The 15736-nt window shown below is 42.3% G+C and overlaps 2 protein-coding genes across 2 annotated transcripts in view; one reads left to right on the top strand and one right to left on the bottom strand.

Annotated features, from left to right (window-relative positions):
- The window catches only part of LOC115151732 (uncharacterized), a 22596-nt gene extending 17969 nt beyond the window's left edge, over positions 1–4627 (top strand). The window contains exon 3 of the mRNA XM_029695913.1: positions 4328–4627. The gene's annotated coding sequence lies outside the window, so the exon portion shown is untranslated. The remainder of the gene's footprint in view (positions 1–4327) is intronic.
- LOC115151733 (myeloid-derived growth factor) lies at positions 2332–10307 on the bottom strand. Its single transcript, XM_029695914.1, has 6 exons — positions 10079–10307; positions 9377–9427; positions 9058–9119; positions 8622–8703; positions 4030–4102; positions 2332–3595 (listed from the first exon to the last, which is right to left on the bottom strand). Exons 1-6 carry the CDS (start codon positions 10217–10219, stop codon positions 3516–3518), a joined length of 489 nt encoding a protein of 162 aa, XP_029551774.1. The 5' UTR covers positions 10220–10307; the 3' UTR covers positions 2332–3515.
- Positions 10308–15736: the final 5429 nt, after the last annotated feature.

Here is a 15736-nt window from a genome sequence, read left to right on the forward strand (position 1 = left end):
ATTTAATAAGATTATTTCTTTCATTCAGATCTAGGATGTGTTTTTTAAGTATTCCCTTTATTTTTTTGAGCAGTATATTTTCCCAGTCGGAGCAAATTTTTTCCTGTGTTCCCATTTGTCTTGAACTCACTGAAGTCAGACTTCCCAGTCCGAGTTAACAGTTGTTTTGGGCGCGGCACAAATCATGCTTCATTGACAGCATGGCCAATGTTGAATGTTTATAATTTTAAGCTTGTAAAAGGGACCCTGAAACCCAGACTTGGGACCACAGTCACTCCACTGAATAGCAGGCTAGCGATTGCTTTGCAATGCTTGCAGTTAGCCACTGATTCCTTCCAAACCACTCATTGTTGAATTTGCAACTTCCGAATTGTTGTGATATGTTGATGTCCAATGGTCGATGAGCACCGATACGTTTTATCTATAAATTCTCTTCATAATTTCCGTTCATATGACAAGGATTAAAAAAGATTTGCCAGTAGATTGTCGACTTGATTCATGATGATGACTGCGAGCTAAGATTTTGAAAGTATGATGTTGACATGATCAGTCCAATCAAGGTACTGTAGATATAACATGATTTGACGTAATTTTATCTGTAGCCAATGACCTTGAGCCTTCTTGGATGGGCACTTCTAATGTAACTCTATGGCAGCACACAAGGGGCTTGAATTTTCGAGCTCTACCCTTAGACTTGGTGGTGACGTAGTGTCCCCATGAGTGACAGAACAATGAGCCAATCACGGCGCAACTAGAGAACATTACCAACCCCTACGCTACGTAAACTCAGCAAAAAAAGAAACATCCTCTCACTGTCAACTGCATTTATTTTCAGCAAAATTAACATGTGTAAATATTTGTATGAACATAACAAGATTCAACAACTGAGGCATAAACTGAACAAGTTCCACAGACATGTGACTAACAGAAATGGAATAATGTGTCCCTGAACAAAGGGGGGGGGGTCAAAATCAAAAGTAACAGTCAGTATCTGGTGTGGCCACGAGCTGCATTAAGTACTGCAGTGCATCTCCTCCTCATGGACTGCACCAGATTTTCCAGTTCTTGCTGTGAGATGTTACCCCACTCTTCCACCAAGGCACTTGCAAGTTCTGGGGGGAATGGCCCTAGCCCTCACCCTCTGACCCAACAAGTCCCAGACGTGCTCAATGGGATTGAGATCCGGGCTCTTCGCTGGCCATGGCAGAACACTGACATTCCTTTCTTTCAGGAAATCACGCACAGAACGAGCAGTATGGCTGGTGGCATTGTCATGCTGGAGGGTCATGTCAGGATGAGCCTGCAGGAAGGGTACCACATGAGGGAGGAGGATGTCTTGCCTGTAACGCACAGTGTTGAGATTGCCTGCAATGACAACAAGCTCAGTCCGATGATGCTGTGACACACCGCCCCAGACCATGACGGACCCTCCACCTCCAAATCGATCCCGCTCCAGAGTACAGGCCTCGGTGTAACGCTCATTCCTTCGACGATAAACGTGAATCCGACCATCACCCCTGGTGAGACAAAACTGCGACTCGTCAGTGAAGAGCACTTTTTGCCAGTGCTGTCTGGTCCAGCGACGGTGGGTTTGTGCCCATAGGCGACGTTGTTTCCAGTAATGTCTGGTGAGGACCTGCCTTACAACAGGCCTACAAGCCCTCAGTCCAACCTCTCTCAGCCCATTGCGGACAGTCAGCACTGATGGAGGGATTGTGCCTTCCTGGTTTAACTCGGGCAGTTGTTATTGCCATCCTGGACCTGTCCCGGTGGGATGTTCGGATGTACCGACCCTGTGCAGGTGTTGTTACACGTGGTCTGCCACTGCGAGGATGATCAGCTGTCCGTCCTGTCTCCCTGTAGCGCTGTCTTAGGTGTCTCACAGTACGGACATTGTAATTTATTGCCCTGGTCATGCCTCCTTGCAGCATGCCTAAGGCAGGTTCACGCAGATGAGCAGGGACCCTGGGCATCTTTCTTTGGTGTTTTTCAGTCAGTAGAAAGACCTCTTTAGTGTCCTAAGTTTTCATAACTGTGACCTCAATTGCCTACCGTCTATAAGCTGTTAGTGTCTTAATGACCGTTCCATAGGTGCATGTTCATTAATTGCTTATGGTTCATTGAACAAGCATGGGAAACAGTGTTTAAACCCTTTACAATGAAGATCTGTGAAGTTATTTGGATTTTTACGAATTATCTTTGAAAGACAGGGTCCTGAAAAAGGGAGTTTATTTTCCGCTGGCTGCCCCACCACCACAGAAAGTACTGAACTAGGCTGAAGCACCTGCATTTTGGAGCTGCCTTAATCAAGAAAGCAAAAAAGAGACCATGTTTGTATTATTCGGCTTTATTAACTCAACGATTTTATAAAACATTTTTACATTGTTTGCAAACTGTCCAAAAACATTATGCACATTGAATTTCGTCTTTGTGTAATAGCTACATTTTCATATGGAACGTAATAATGTAACTCATGGCTATGGAATCTGCTGAACTGAAAATGTGTGCCTTAATAATATAAAACAAGAGCATGAGATCAGCACACAGAACTCTGAAAGTAATCCAAGCTGAAAACCATCAAACCTGAGCATGGACAGCAGTGTGAAATATTAGCAAGGATATTCTGATCAATTAGCTGTGTCAAAACATGAGAACACACATTTCACATTCCCAGACAACATTACTTTTATTGGAGCATCAGTTGCACATTGTGATTTAGAAAGCCAAATAGTAGAAAATAAAATATAAAAAAATAAGTGCCCGGTGGTATTTCCTTCTGGGAGCCAAGGGACTCCACTATCAACGATGAGTGAGGGCCTCCTCTAGACAGACAGGGATGAACCTGGTATGTGCTGGCAAGCTAACTATCCTCTACATCAAGGCAATATGTCTCTAATCCTGGTGGGCCAAATAAGCATCTGTTCTAAAGCTCCACCTAGCTTCATTAAGACTGTTGGTAGGAGTGAGAGAGGAGGGAGAAAAACTAAATCAACTGCATTGAATGATGATTGGTTGGTTGAATCAGGTGCTCTATCTAGATCAAAAGAACAGAGAAACTGGGGCTCCATGCTCTACAGTGTCTGTACTAACCATTCACTTGCTTAGAGAAGAAGCAGATTGGAAAAATATATATCTGTTAACGTGCGCACGATGAAGACAAAAGATTACTCACATTTCCCTGGCTTAGCATAAGACCGATAAATCCTCTGAACCTATCTCTCTACACCCGTTAAGATCAGACATCCCAAGATGCATTCTCATACAGTATGGAACATAATGAATTTTCCATGTAAAGCCATAATCCTCAAAATAACAAACAATAGATTTATTCAACAGCATAGTTGTAGACCACCAAGGTCTAAAGCTGTCACTCATTACTGTATCGTCCTTCGTGCTTGAATATCGTCTTTCAATTGCCACTGTTGTCGACATTAGAGCACAATGGCCTGCCTTGAGAGCACGCCTGGATGTCACCATTTGATGATATTACAACAGTCATTGGGATTTCCAGCCAATCAAAGCTCATTGCGTCGTGTCCGGCCAATAATAGTCAGTTTGGAGAGCTCAGCGCGAAACTTCCCATCTTTGTGGGTCACTGGAAAGGTGATGGGAGAGGAAACAAGTTACTACAATATCATAACACAAGTACAACATTCAACAACATTCAGTAGTAGACAGTGGCATACCACAATTTAGCAGGGCCCCCCTGAAATGTTTGCAGTTTTATAGCAAATTTCCTGTAATTCTATATTTTTGGCCATGGCTTATAACGTGTTCATATTCATATTATTACCCATGGCCCCACCCCCCGCGGAGGTATATGCTAAGCCAGTGGTAGTAGGTTGTTATAATGTTCAGATTGCTGTTGCTGACATTGTGCCAAAGTATAGATTCATCATCAATTCTATCTACTTTTGTCGCAAATGCTTAATTCCAGACAAATAGGTAAAAAACAAGAAAAGTATTGATCTGTTGTGACAGACATACGGGAATGCAGTAGCTCAGCAGTAAGCAGACTAGTCATCTCACCCGTAGAATCCCCCACAGTGAATTCATCTTCCTTCAAAGTCACATCCCTCTGTCCTCCCGTCGCAGTCTGGGACTGTGGAGACGATGACAGGGAGAGATGGGAGCAGGGGATTGATGAGAAAAGGATAACAAACAAGGGGATGAAAGTGTGAATGGAAAAGAGAGAAACTCATCACGACAGAGGCAAGGAGAGTTACAGTGGAGTGACAAGGTCGAGGAGATGCTCTGCTTCTCAGGAGTGCTGGTTATTTTTATCCCAATGTTTAGTGAGTGTTGTTTTTTCTCTGTCTTTTCACAGGAGACCGTGCCGTCAGGAGGAGAGGTTGAACGGTTCTGTTCTGACGACAGCGTCTGTCTGAGGCTTTGTCCTTGCGAGGGAGGATGGTCAAGAAGAGGCCTGTGGGAGAGCAGTGTATGTGCGGCGATGTACAAAGCCTCCTCGCCTGACAGACTCCTCAGAACAGTGTTTCCCTGTATGGTGTTTGGGTAAACACTGGTGGGTTGCCATTGGTTTGTGTGAAGATGTGGCAATAAACTGCGTCATGACTACAAACATCAGTCTAGTTTACATAGTAGATCAGAGGGAGATATAAAAAAACGTATGGTGGGACGGACACAGCACAGACCGGTTTAGGAACCACTGCCTTAGAACTCTGTGTGCAACTTACATGTGATGTGACACTAGTCTGAGAGTTGTTTGTACTCTGAACACAGCAGCATTCACTTGGGAGAAGAATACATGGTTAGATCTGAATGCAACATGGTAACAATGTACTCTCTGACTGCAATATAATGTTCTCTCAAATACCTACAGTACCAGTCAAAAGTTTGGACACACCTACTCATTCAAGGGTTTTTCTTTATTTTTTACTATTTTCTACATTGTAGAATAGTAGAATAATAGTGAAGACATCAAAACTATGAAATAACACATATGGAATCATGTAGTAACCAAAAAAGTGTTAAAACAAATAAAAATATATTTTATATTTGAGATTCTTCAAAGTAGCCACCCTTTGCCTTGACAGCTTTTGCACACTCTTGGCATTCTCTCAACCAGCTTCATGAGGTAGTCACCTGGAATGCATTTCAATTAACACGTGTGCCTTGTTAAGTTCATTTGTGGAATTTCTTTCCTTCTTACTGCGTCTGAGCTAAATAGTTGTGTTGTGACAAGGTAGGGGTGGTATACAGAAGATAGCCCTATTTAGTAAAAGACCAAGTCCATATTATGGCAAGAACAGCTCAAATAAGAAAAGAGAAACGACAGTCCATCATTACTTTAAGACATTAAGGTCAGTCAATTCGGAAAATTTAAAGAACTTTGAAAGTTTCTTCAAATGCAGTCGCAAAAACCATTAAGCACTATAATGAAACTGGCTCTCATGAGGACCGCCACAGGAAAGTAAGACCCAGGGTTACCTCTGCTGCAGAGGATAAGTTCATCAGAGTTACCAGCCTCAGAAATTGCAGCCCAAATAAATGCTTCAGAGTTAAAGTAACAGAAACATCTCTACATCAACTATTCAGAGGAGACTGCGTGAATCAGGCCTTCATGGTAGAATTGCTGCAAAGAAAACACTACTAAAGGACACCAATAAGAAGAAGACTTGCTTGGGCCAAGAAACATGAGCAATGGACATTAGAATGGTGGAAATATCTCTTTTGGTCTGATGAGTCCAAATTTGAGATTTTTGGTTCCAACCGCCGTGTCTTTGTGAGACGCAAAGTAGGTGAACGGATGATCACTGCATGTGTGGTTCTCACCGTGAAGCATGGAGGAGGAAGTCTGATGGTGTGGGGGTGCTTTGCTGGTGACACTGTCTGTGATTTATTTAGAATTCAAGGCACACTTAACCAGCATGGCTACCACAGCATTCTGCAGCGATACGCCATCCCATCTGGTTTGCGCTTAGTGGGACTATCATTTGTTTTTAAACAGGACAATGACCCAACACACCTCCAGGCTATGTAAGGGCTATTTGAACAAGAAGGAGAGTGATGGAGTGCTGCATCAGATGACCTGGCCTCCACAATTACCCAACCTCAACCCAATTGAGATGGTTCGGGATGAGTTGGACCGCACAGTGAAGGAAAAGCAGCCAACAAGTGCTCAGCCTATGTGGGAACTCCTTCAAGACAATTGGAAAAGCATTCCAGGTGAAGCTGGTTGACAGAATGCCAAGAGTGTGCAAAGCTGTCATCAAGGCAAAGGGTGGCTACTTTGATGTCTTAAAGTAATGATGGACTGTCGTTTCTCTTTGCTTATTTGAGCTGTTCATGCCATAAGGAAAGGGGTAGCTGCTTAAAAGAATATAAAATATATTCTGATTATTTTTCTTTCTACATGATTCCATATGTGTTACTTCATAGTAATATCTTCACTATTATTTTACAATGTAGAAAATAGTTAAAATAAAGAAAAACCTTTGAATGAGTAGCTGCGTCCAAACTTTTGACTGATACTGTGTGTTGCCATGACAATCTATTTTATAATCTCTACCCATATAAAGCCCTATATTAGCTTTGATTTACAGTTGAAGTCGGAAGTTTACATACACCTTAGCCAAATACATTTAAACTCAGTTTTTCACAATTCCTAACATTTAATCCTAGTAAAAATTCCCTGTCTTTAGGTCAGGTAATTATTTATTTCAGCTTTTATTTCTTTCATCACATTCCCAGTGGGTCAGAGGTTTACATACACTCAATTAGTATTTGGTAGCATTGACTTTAAATTGTTTAACTTGGGTCAAACATTTCAGGTAGCCTTCCACAAGCTTCCCACAATAAGTTGGAGGAATTTTGGCCCATTCCTCCTGACAGAGCTGGTGTAACTGAGTCAGGTTTGTAGGCCTCCTCGCTCGCACACACTTTTTCAGTTCTGCCAACAAATTTTTTATGGGATTGAGGTCAGGGCTTTGTGATGGCCACTCCAATACCTTGACTTTGTTGTCCTTAAGCCATTTTGCCACAACTTTGGAAGTATGCTTGGGGTCATTGTTCGTTTGGAAGACCCATTTGCGACCAAGCTTTAACTTCCTGACTGATGTCTTGAAATGTTGCTTCATTATAGCCACATAATTTTCTTTCCTTATGATGTCATCTATTTTGTGAAGTGCAGCAAAACACCCCCACAACATGATGCTGCCATCCCCGTGCTTCACGGTTGGGATGGGGTTCTTCGGCTTGGAAGCCTCCCCCTTTTTCCTCCAAACATAACGATGGTCATTATGGCCAAACAGTTCTATTTTTGTTTCATCAGACCAGAGGACATTTCTCCAAAAAGTACAATCTTTGTCCCATGTGCAGTTGCAAACCGTAGTCTGGCTTTTTTATAGCAGTTTTGGAGCAGTGGCTTCTTCCTTGCTGAGTTGATATAGGACTCATTTTACTGTGGATATAGATACTTTTGTACCCGTTTCCTCCAGCATCTTCACAAGGTCCTTTCCTGTTGTTCTGGGATTGATTTGCACTTTTTGCACCAAAGTACGTTACATTTTACATTACATTTTAGTCATTTAGCAGACGCTCTTATCCAGAGCGACTTACAGTAGTGAATGCATACATTTCATACATATTTTTTTTTTTTTTTTTTTTTCTGTGCTGGCCCCCCGTGGGAATCGAACCCACAACCCTGGTGTTGCAAACACCATGCTCTACCAACTGAGCTACAGGGAAGGTTAGGAGATAGAACGCGTCTCCTTCCCAAGCCGTATGACGGCTGCATGGTCCCATGGTGTTTATACTTGCGTACTATTGTTTGTACAGATGAACGTGGTACCTTCAGGCGTTTGGAAATTGCTCCCAAGGATGAACCAGACTTGTGAAGGTCTACAAATTTTTTTCTGAAGTCTTGGCTGATTTCTTTTGATTTTCCCATGATGTCAAGCAAAGAGGCACTGAGTTTGAAGGTAGGCCTTGAAATACATCCACAGGTACACCTCCAATTGACTCAAATTATGTCAATTAGCCTATCAGAAGCTTCTAAAGCCATGACATAATTTTCTGGAATTTTCCAAGCTGTTTAAAGGCACAGTCAACTTAGTGTATGTAAACTTCTGACCCACTGGAATTGTGATACAGTGAATTATAAGTGAAATAATCTGTCTGTAAACAATTGTTGGAAAAATAACTTGTGTCATGCACAAAGTAGATGTCCTAACCGACTTGCCAAAACTATAGTTTGTTAACAAGAAATTTGTGGAGTGGTTGAAAACGGGTTTTAATGACTCCAACCTAAGTGTATGTAAACTTCCGTCTTCAACTGTAGCTTGCCAGTAAATCAGGATAAAAACAGACCGAAGTCTAAAAATGTGTAGGTAGGTACATACAGTCAATGTAGAAGACATGTTTCCATGGGGATATGCAGTTCTACCTATTTATCACTGAGACAGACAGAAGCGCACTTGAACCAGGAGACCAGCGGACGGGTCAATGCTGCTGCGACAATATGCTGACATTGGACATATACCTTATCTACTTTACACCACAAAACATGTTAGCAAAGACTGTGCTCCAATGCATTATTATGTAGAAATGCCGATAGGAGAGCAAATTACATGACGCATCTGTATATGGTGGATACTTACATATGCACTGGCATACTCAATCTTGGCTCCTTTCAGCTCAGCCTTGAACTGTGTGAAAAACAGGTAGGACTTCCCTTGGGGTCTATCAACAAAGAGGAAGAGAGAAATCAACAAAAATGAAGATAGGGATTAAATCACTACTGACGTTTTTATTCAATTTTTTTATTTCACCTTTATTTAACCAGGTAGGCCAGGTGAGAACAAGTTCTCATTTACAGCTGCGACCTGGCCAAGATAAAGCAAGATTGTTGACTCTGCTATTAGTTATTCACTAGGCAAAGCCAAGATGAAAAACTGGAACTGATTTACCTGAGATATCTCAGGTGAATGACCACCAAGCGAAAGTTGAATGAATAACTCATTCAGTGTACATGGAAATCTCTGCAGTCTAACTTCTATTGTTCAGTGTGACCTCACACCAGGGATTACAGTTTACCTCCACAAAGAGCAGGAGAACAGACTGTCGTCGTCGCTCAGGCCCACACTCATCAGCCATTGCTGTTAAAACAACATAGCATGAAAACCTGTTATTATAATATTATTATTTTGATTATGTATTCTTTAGGTATGTGAGTAGTATGGCACAGGTTGAAATTTACTTTCTGTTGATCTACTTTGGAATGTACTTTTAAACTGCACACTGAAACCTATGAATCAGTTTACCGCAGGTAGCATATGTTTCAACTCTAGACTAGAATGAAGTGTCCTATTTATTAGGTTGAAACAACCTAAACTTAGATCAGGATACAACCTACCTCGTTGGTTCCCCCTTGTGATGCATACGTGAATGAACATTCATATTCTCTCTGTGAAAGTAGGAGGAATTTAAGACATCTGTACATTTTTATTGATGATTAAACTGAGCCTGGAATGATCATTAAAAGACAAAACACATTATTTATTTGTAGGCCTAAGTGTTTGGAAGTAAAATCGGATGTTTGGCAGTCAAACAATTTATAGCTCATTATTATTTCAAACATCTGCAATTTGTAATACAACGGGGCACTTTATTTTCACATGCTTAGGCTACTATTGTATATTTGGGATTTAACATAATGACAACATGGATTGCGTCGCTGTCGGAAAATGTAGATCTATTCTAGGCCAATGAATAGCCTCCTTGTGGCACTCCGGTACTGACGTGTCAGCATATCAGAGGTCGTTTCCTCATCATCATGCGACGACCAGAGACTTAAAAAAAAATGTTTTAGCTACATAGTTTCAATTATATTTCATTTGTGAGCGGTGCCATCATGTTCTTGGTTGTTATTTGAATTAGCTACCTACTATGTGAACCAACAGCAAGATAGTTTGCAGGGAACTATAACGTTACTCGGCAATTCGTATGCATATTTGTGCCACTACAACATTACAATGCAACATACACGACTTCACTAGCTGTCAAGTAGTACAGTACTGTTTGTTGGCTGGATGTTGTGGCTAGCTATATTGCTTACCATTTTCTCAGAGAACGTGTGCACCATTCCACCGGGTTTTACGTTGAATTCCACAGTTTTCGTTCGCTCATCGGCACTAGCCAATGTAACTGTTGACGTTACAACCAACAAAGCAAGAAATGCAAAGTTATTTTGCGCCATTTTGGTCTGCTGCTACTGACCGATAATTCGTGCGAGTGCTCTGCGGAGTGTCGTCACATGGAACTCAAAATAATTCAAGTGATGAGGGAATTCGTGAAAAACACGTTTTTGCTCTCAAATACGCGAAACTTCTTGATGCTTTCAAATACAAACATATGTGGTTAAACAGTTTAATTTATTGTTCTTTTTCACCCTGCATAAATCTAAATATCCAATCAGTATCTCTCTGCGATAGTTCATTTTCATCACACGAGGGCGCCATTTTCTAAGAATACTGAGGCTGTGTTCTTGTCTCATCTTGCACTGGTGACTAAGCTGATTGTTCTGAAGTTCATCTACAGGAGAACCCACACGTTTCAACCTTTTTGTTTATGGTTATTTATCCTCTATTTTACTTGATTGTTTGTTGTTATTTGATCTCATTGAGATAAAACATTGTATTGTATTGTTTACAAGTCATCGAGAAAACCAAAACACAGTCCACAGGTCAATTATGAATAGTTCAACTGTCTTTGCAAGAATTCTACCACTTTTAATATAAAAAAAATAAACTAATAATGTAAAGAAAATGTTAAAACCAGTATTGTGAAAGTAGACTATTCAACGTTATGAACCCATCAGCCCTGGTTCTATAGTAATAGGAAATAACAGTGGTATAGCAGTTGACTCCGCATGTATTTCTGGATCTGCGCTGGCCAGCGTCTCTGTTTATTTAAGTCTTGTCTGAGACTTTCATACACTCACCCCTACAAGCCCCTCTCCCTCCACTCTATAGAAGGCCAGCCCATTTCAGGTTCCTCACATGCACTGGCTGAAACTGCACTGCTAATTCAGGGATACTTCACTGTAATCTTTGTCCATGATTCATGTGGTGATGACGTATGGCGAGGGCCATAGGATGTGACAGAATGAACGCCAATAATTATTTATTTATTTATTTCACCTTTATTTAACCAGGTAGGCAAGTTGAGAACAAGTTCTCATTTACAACTGCGACCTGGCCAAGATAAAGCAAAGCAGTTCGACACATATAACAACACAGAGTTACACATGGAGTAAAACAAACATACAGTCAATAATACAGTAGAAAAATAAGTCTATTTACAATGTGAGCAAATGAGGTGAGATAAGGGAGGTAAAGGCAATAAATAGGCCATGGTGGCGAAGTAAATACAATATTGCAATTAAAACACTGGAATGGTAGATTTGACAGTAGATGAGTGTGCAAAGTAGAAATACTGGGGTGCAAAGGAGCAAAATAAATAAATACAGTATGGGAAGAGGTAGTTGTTTGGGCTATTTATACACTGCTCAAAAAAATAAAGGGAACACTTAAACAACACAATGTAACTCCAAGTCAATCTCACTTCTGTGAAATCAAACTGTCCACTTAGGAAGCAACACTGATTGACAATAAATTTCACATGCTGTTGTGCAAATGGAATAGACAACAGGTGGAAATTATAGGCAATTAGCAAGACACCCCCAATAAAGGAGTGGTTCTGCAGGTGGGGACCACAGACCACTTCTCAGTTCCTATGCTTCCTGGCTGATGTTTTGGTCACTTTTGAATGCTGGCGGTGCTTTCACTCTAGTGGTAGCATGAGAGGGAGTCTACAACCCACACAAGTGGCTCAGGTAGTGCAGCTCATCCAGGATGGCACATCAATGCAAGCTGTGGCAGGAAGGTTTGCTGTGTCTGTCAGCGTAGTGTCCAGAGCATGGAGGCGCTACCAGGAGACAGGCCAGTACATCAGAAGACGTGGAGGAGGCCGTAGGAGGGCAACAACCCAGCAGCAGGACCGCTACCTCCGCCTTTGTGCAAGGAGGAGCAGGAGAAGCACTGCCAGAGCCCTGCCAAATGACCTCCAGCAGGCCACAAATGTGCATGTGTCTGCTCAAACGGTCAGAAACAGACTCCATGAGGGTGGTATGAGGGCCCGACGTCCACAGGTGGGGGTTGTGCTTACAGCCCAACACCGTGCAGGACGTTTGGCATTTGCCAGAGAACACCAAGATTGGCAAATTCGCCACTGGCGCCCTGTGCTCTTCACAGATGAAAGCAGGTTCACACTGAGCACGTGACAGATGTGACAGTCTGGAGTCTGGAGACGCCGTGGAGAACGTTCTGCTGCCTGCAACATCCTCCAGCATGACCGGTTTGGCGGTGGGTCAGTCATGGTGTGGGGTGGCATTTCTTTGGGGGGCCGCACAGCCCTCCATGTGCTCGCCAGAGGTAGCCTGACTGCCATTAGGTACCGAGATGAGATCCTCCGACCCCTTGTGAGACCATATGCTGGTGCGGTTGGCCCTGGGTTCCTCCTAATGCAAGACAATGCTAGACCTCATGTGGCTGGAGTGTGTCAGCAGTTCCTGTAAGAGGAAGGCATTGATGCTATGGACTGGCCCGCCCGTTCCCTAGACCTGAATCCAATTGAGCACATCTGGGACATCATGTCTTGCTCCATCCACCAACGCCACGTTGCACCACAGACTGTCCAGGAGTTGGCGGATGCTTTAGTCCAGGTCTGGGAGGAGATCCCTCAGGAGACCATCCGCCACCTCATCAGGAGCATGCCCAGGCGTTGTAGGGAGGTCATACAGGCACGTGGAGGCCACACACACTACTGAGCCTCATTTTGACTTGTTTTAAGGACATTACATCAAAGTTGGATCAGCCTGTAGTGTGGTTTTCCACTTTAATTTTGAGTGTGACTCCAAATCCAGACCTCCATGGGTTGATAAATTGGATTTCCATTGATTATTTTTGTGTGATTTTGTTGTCAGCACATTCAACTATGTAAAGAAAAAGTATTTAATAAGATTATTTCTTTCATTCAGATCTAGGATGTGTTGTTTAAGTGTTCCCTTTATTTTTTTGAGCAGTATAGATGGGCTATGTACAGGTGCAGTGATCTGTGAGCTGCTCTGACAGCTGGTGCTTAAAGCTAGTGAGGGAGATAAGTGTTTCCAGTTTCAGAGATTTTTGTAGTTCGTTCCAGTCATTTGCAGCAGAGAACTGGAAAGAGAGGCGGCCAAAGGAGGAATTGGCTTTGGGGGTGACAAGTGAGATATATATGCTGGAACGCGTGCTACGGGTGGGTGCAGCTATGGTGACCAGCGAGCTGAGATAAGGGGGAACTTTACCTAGCAGGGTCTTGTAGATGACCTGGAGCCAGTGGGTTTGGCGACGAGTATGAAGCGAGGGCCAGCCAACGAGAGCTACAATGCACACTGTGCTTAAGTGTGTAGAAGAACAGTCACACTTTCTTATTGCTTCCAAAAGCTAACAATTACGGTATTTCTAAACAAGTGTATTCCAGTCCAAGCTCAATAACAAACCTGTGTGTCTTCACATCTTCAGCACTACCCTGCTATGTCTGAGAGAGTAAGAGTCTGAGCCAGACACAAGGGCAGCACTCACCTGACTCTATGGCCCTCTTCATTGAGCGTAGTAGACAGATGGGAGACTTCTTGGCAGACGCTCATTTGTATGCTATAAATGTGGAACAACACTAGTATTTAGGACTGTGTACAAAAAAAAAAAAAATGGATCATTCGTTTCAGTTCAGTTGAAGAATTCCCCACCACCCCCAGCCCCATCCTGCTGGTCTCCCCACCCATCTCCTCTTCCCTGCCCAAAAATAATAGAATAACAGGATTTCACCATGGTAAAAATGACTAGAAATGACCCTGATGGTGTCTTGACTGTTTGGTATTTGCACAGGGGCTCTGAAGGAAAAGTACAGGGACATTAATAAGTGCACATTTTTCTATTTCAAACAGGCTACTTGTTAAACTATATTGATGTGCAAATGGGTTTAACCAATAGAATTCCTTGTTCTGCCCAAGTAAACACTCTCTTTTTGAAGCATCAGACACTCAGCTGTTTAACTCTAAAGAAACAAATAAGACATTTATTACATTTAAAAACACCATGAGTTCCCAATGTTCCATGTTTTCTAGATATTCAACAAAAAGGTGCAATTCTTTTATTTTTATATTCTTACTGATACAATGAGCAATAGACTATTGAAAGCCCAAGCCTATCATATAGGTATACCCATTTAGCCCAAGCCCAAATATAGATGATTTATCTTTGAGGATGTTGTCTGTACATTGACAGTATAGTAACCACTACTGTATGTTTGACCAATGTCTCCCCCAGGTCTGGTCTGCTCTGGGATGGCTGTGTACAGTAAAGTACGTGAAGGATGGATCAGTCCTGCTGCTGATCTCTGCAGTTATCTGGCCTGTTTCCTGGCTGACACTGTAGCCGTGAAATTTCTCTGCTCCTCGCCATTACCCAAAGGGCAGTCTGGAGCACCCAAAACTGTAGCACATTACTGAGGCTTAGCACGTTGGGCTCCCTGGGCAAACAACCGGCACCATCGCTCTCTCTCTCTGACATTCTGTCACACTTCAATTCACTTCAGCACCTCTGTTTTTACCAAAGATGGCGTGAGCTACCACTGAGAGGTCATTTTTGGATGGAAGATGACAGAAATATCCCTCTGGTGGTTTGTGGACGGAGTTCAAGCATACAGTTAGTTTCCCTATGTACCCATCCAGAGTGAGTAACCCTTATACTTATTTGTGTGTTTCTTGAATGATGGTTTGTTACAAAATAGGGTTAATGATAAAAAAAGTAGCTTTTCACTGTTTCACTAAGGATATGGGGCGATAGTAGATGTACTCTGTGACCTCCACACCTTCGAAAGAAGGTTATCATAAATACTGCAGAGGTATTTCCTCTTGTCAAGTCCTTAAAGGGGATGTGTTGATGGTTTTTCATGGAGCAGGTCTTTTCATGGAACAAGTTAAGCAGTGGCAACAGAGCCATTCCATAGACCATTTGCCTTTAATAAATGAGCTCCATCCAGCTGAACAAACCAGAGTCTCTTATTTCCATGGCATGTTTAAGATGACAAGGACATGAGGCAATGTGCTTAACGTGTAGTCCTTTCAATTTAACTCATGCTCAGTATTCCCCTGTTATAAAATCAACAACAGGCACTACCTGTTACATTACCTCACCCAAATTGTTGTCATTAATAATTCCAGGGTATTCGGAACTCGTTAAACTTTTTCCATTCCTGAATGGGACCCATCAGACAGAGGCTCTGGTTAACACTGCGGCTGAATGTAAACACATTTCAAGAAATCTTAGGCACTTGACATGGAGTTGACACCAGGGGAGTGGGTCTCTCGACAGCTTTAATGACATACTGAGAGAGAACCTGGCAAAACACACGCAAGAGCAGCTTCCACGCTCAAGCATTTAATTATTCTTTCCCTTTCCAAGAAACACAATGTGCTAAGTTGCATAATTTCATACATTTCTGAGGCATGTCGTGTTTTCTTAAATAATTTAAGAAATCAACCTCTCTGCCCTCAAATGATTTTGAGCTCAGCTTGAGTTAAACGCACTCCTGCCACCATCATTACGCACACCTGCTTCCCTCATCACACGCAACAGCGATTCATTGGACTCACCTGGACTCAATCACCTGTTCT

The sequence above is a fragment of the Salmo trutta genome, chromosome 17, assembly GCF_901001165.1.
Source record: "Salmo trutta chromosome 17, fSalTru1.1, whole genome shotgun sequence".
NCBI classification, from domain to species: domain Eukaryota; kingdom Metazoa; phylum Chordata; class Actinopteri; order Salmoniformes; family Salmonidae; genus Salmo; species Salmo trutta.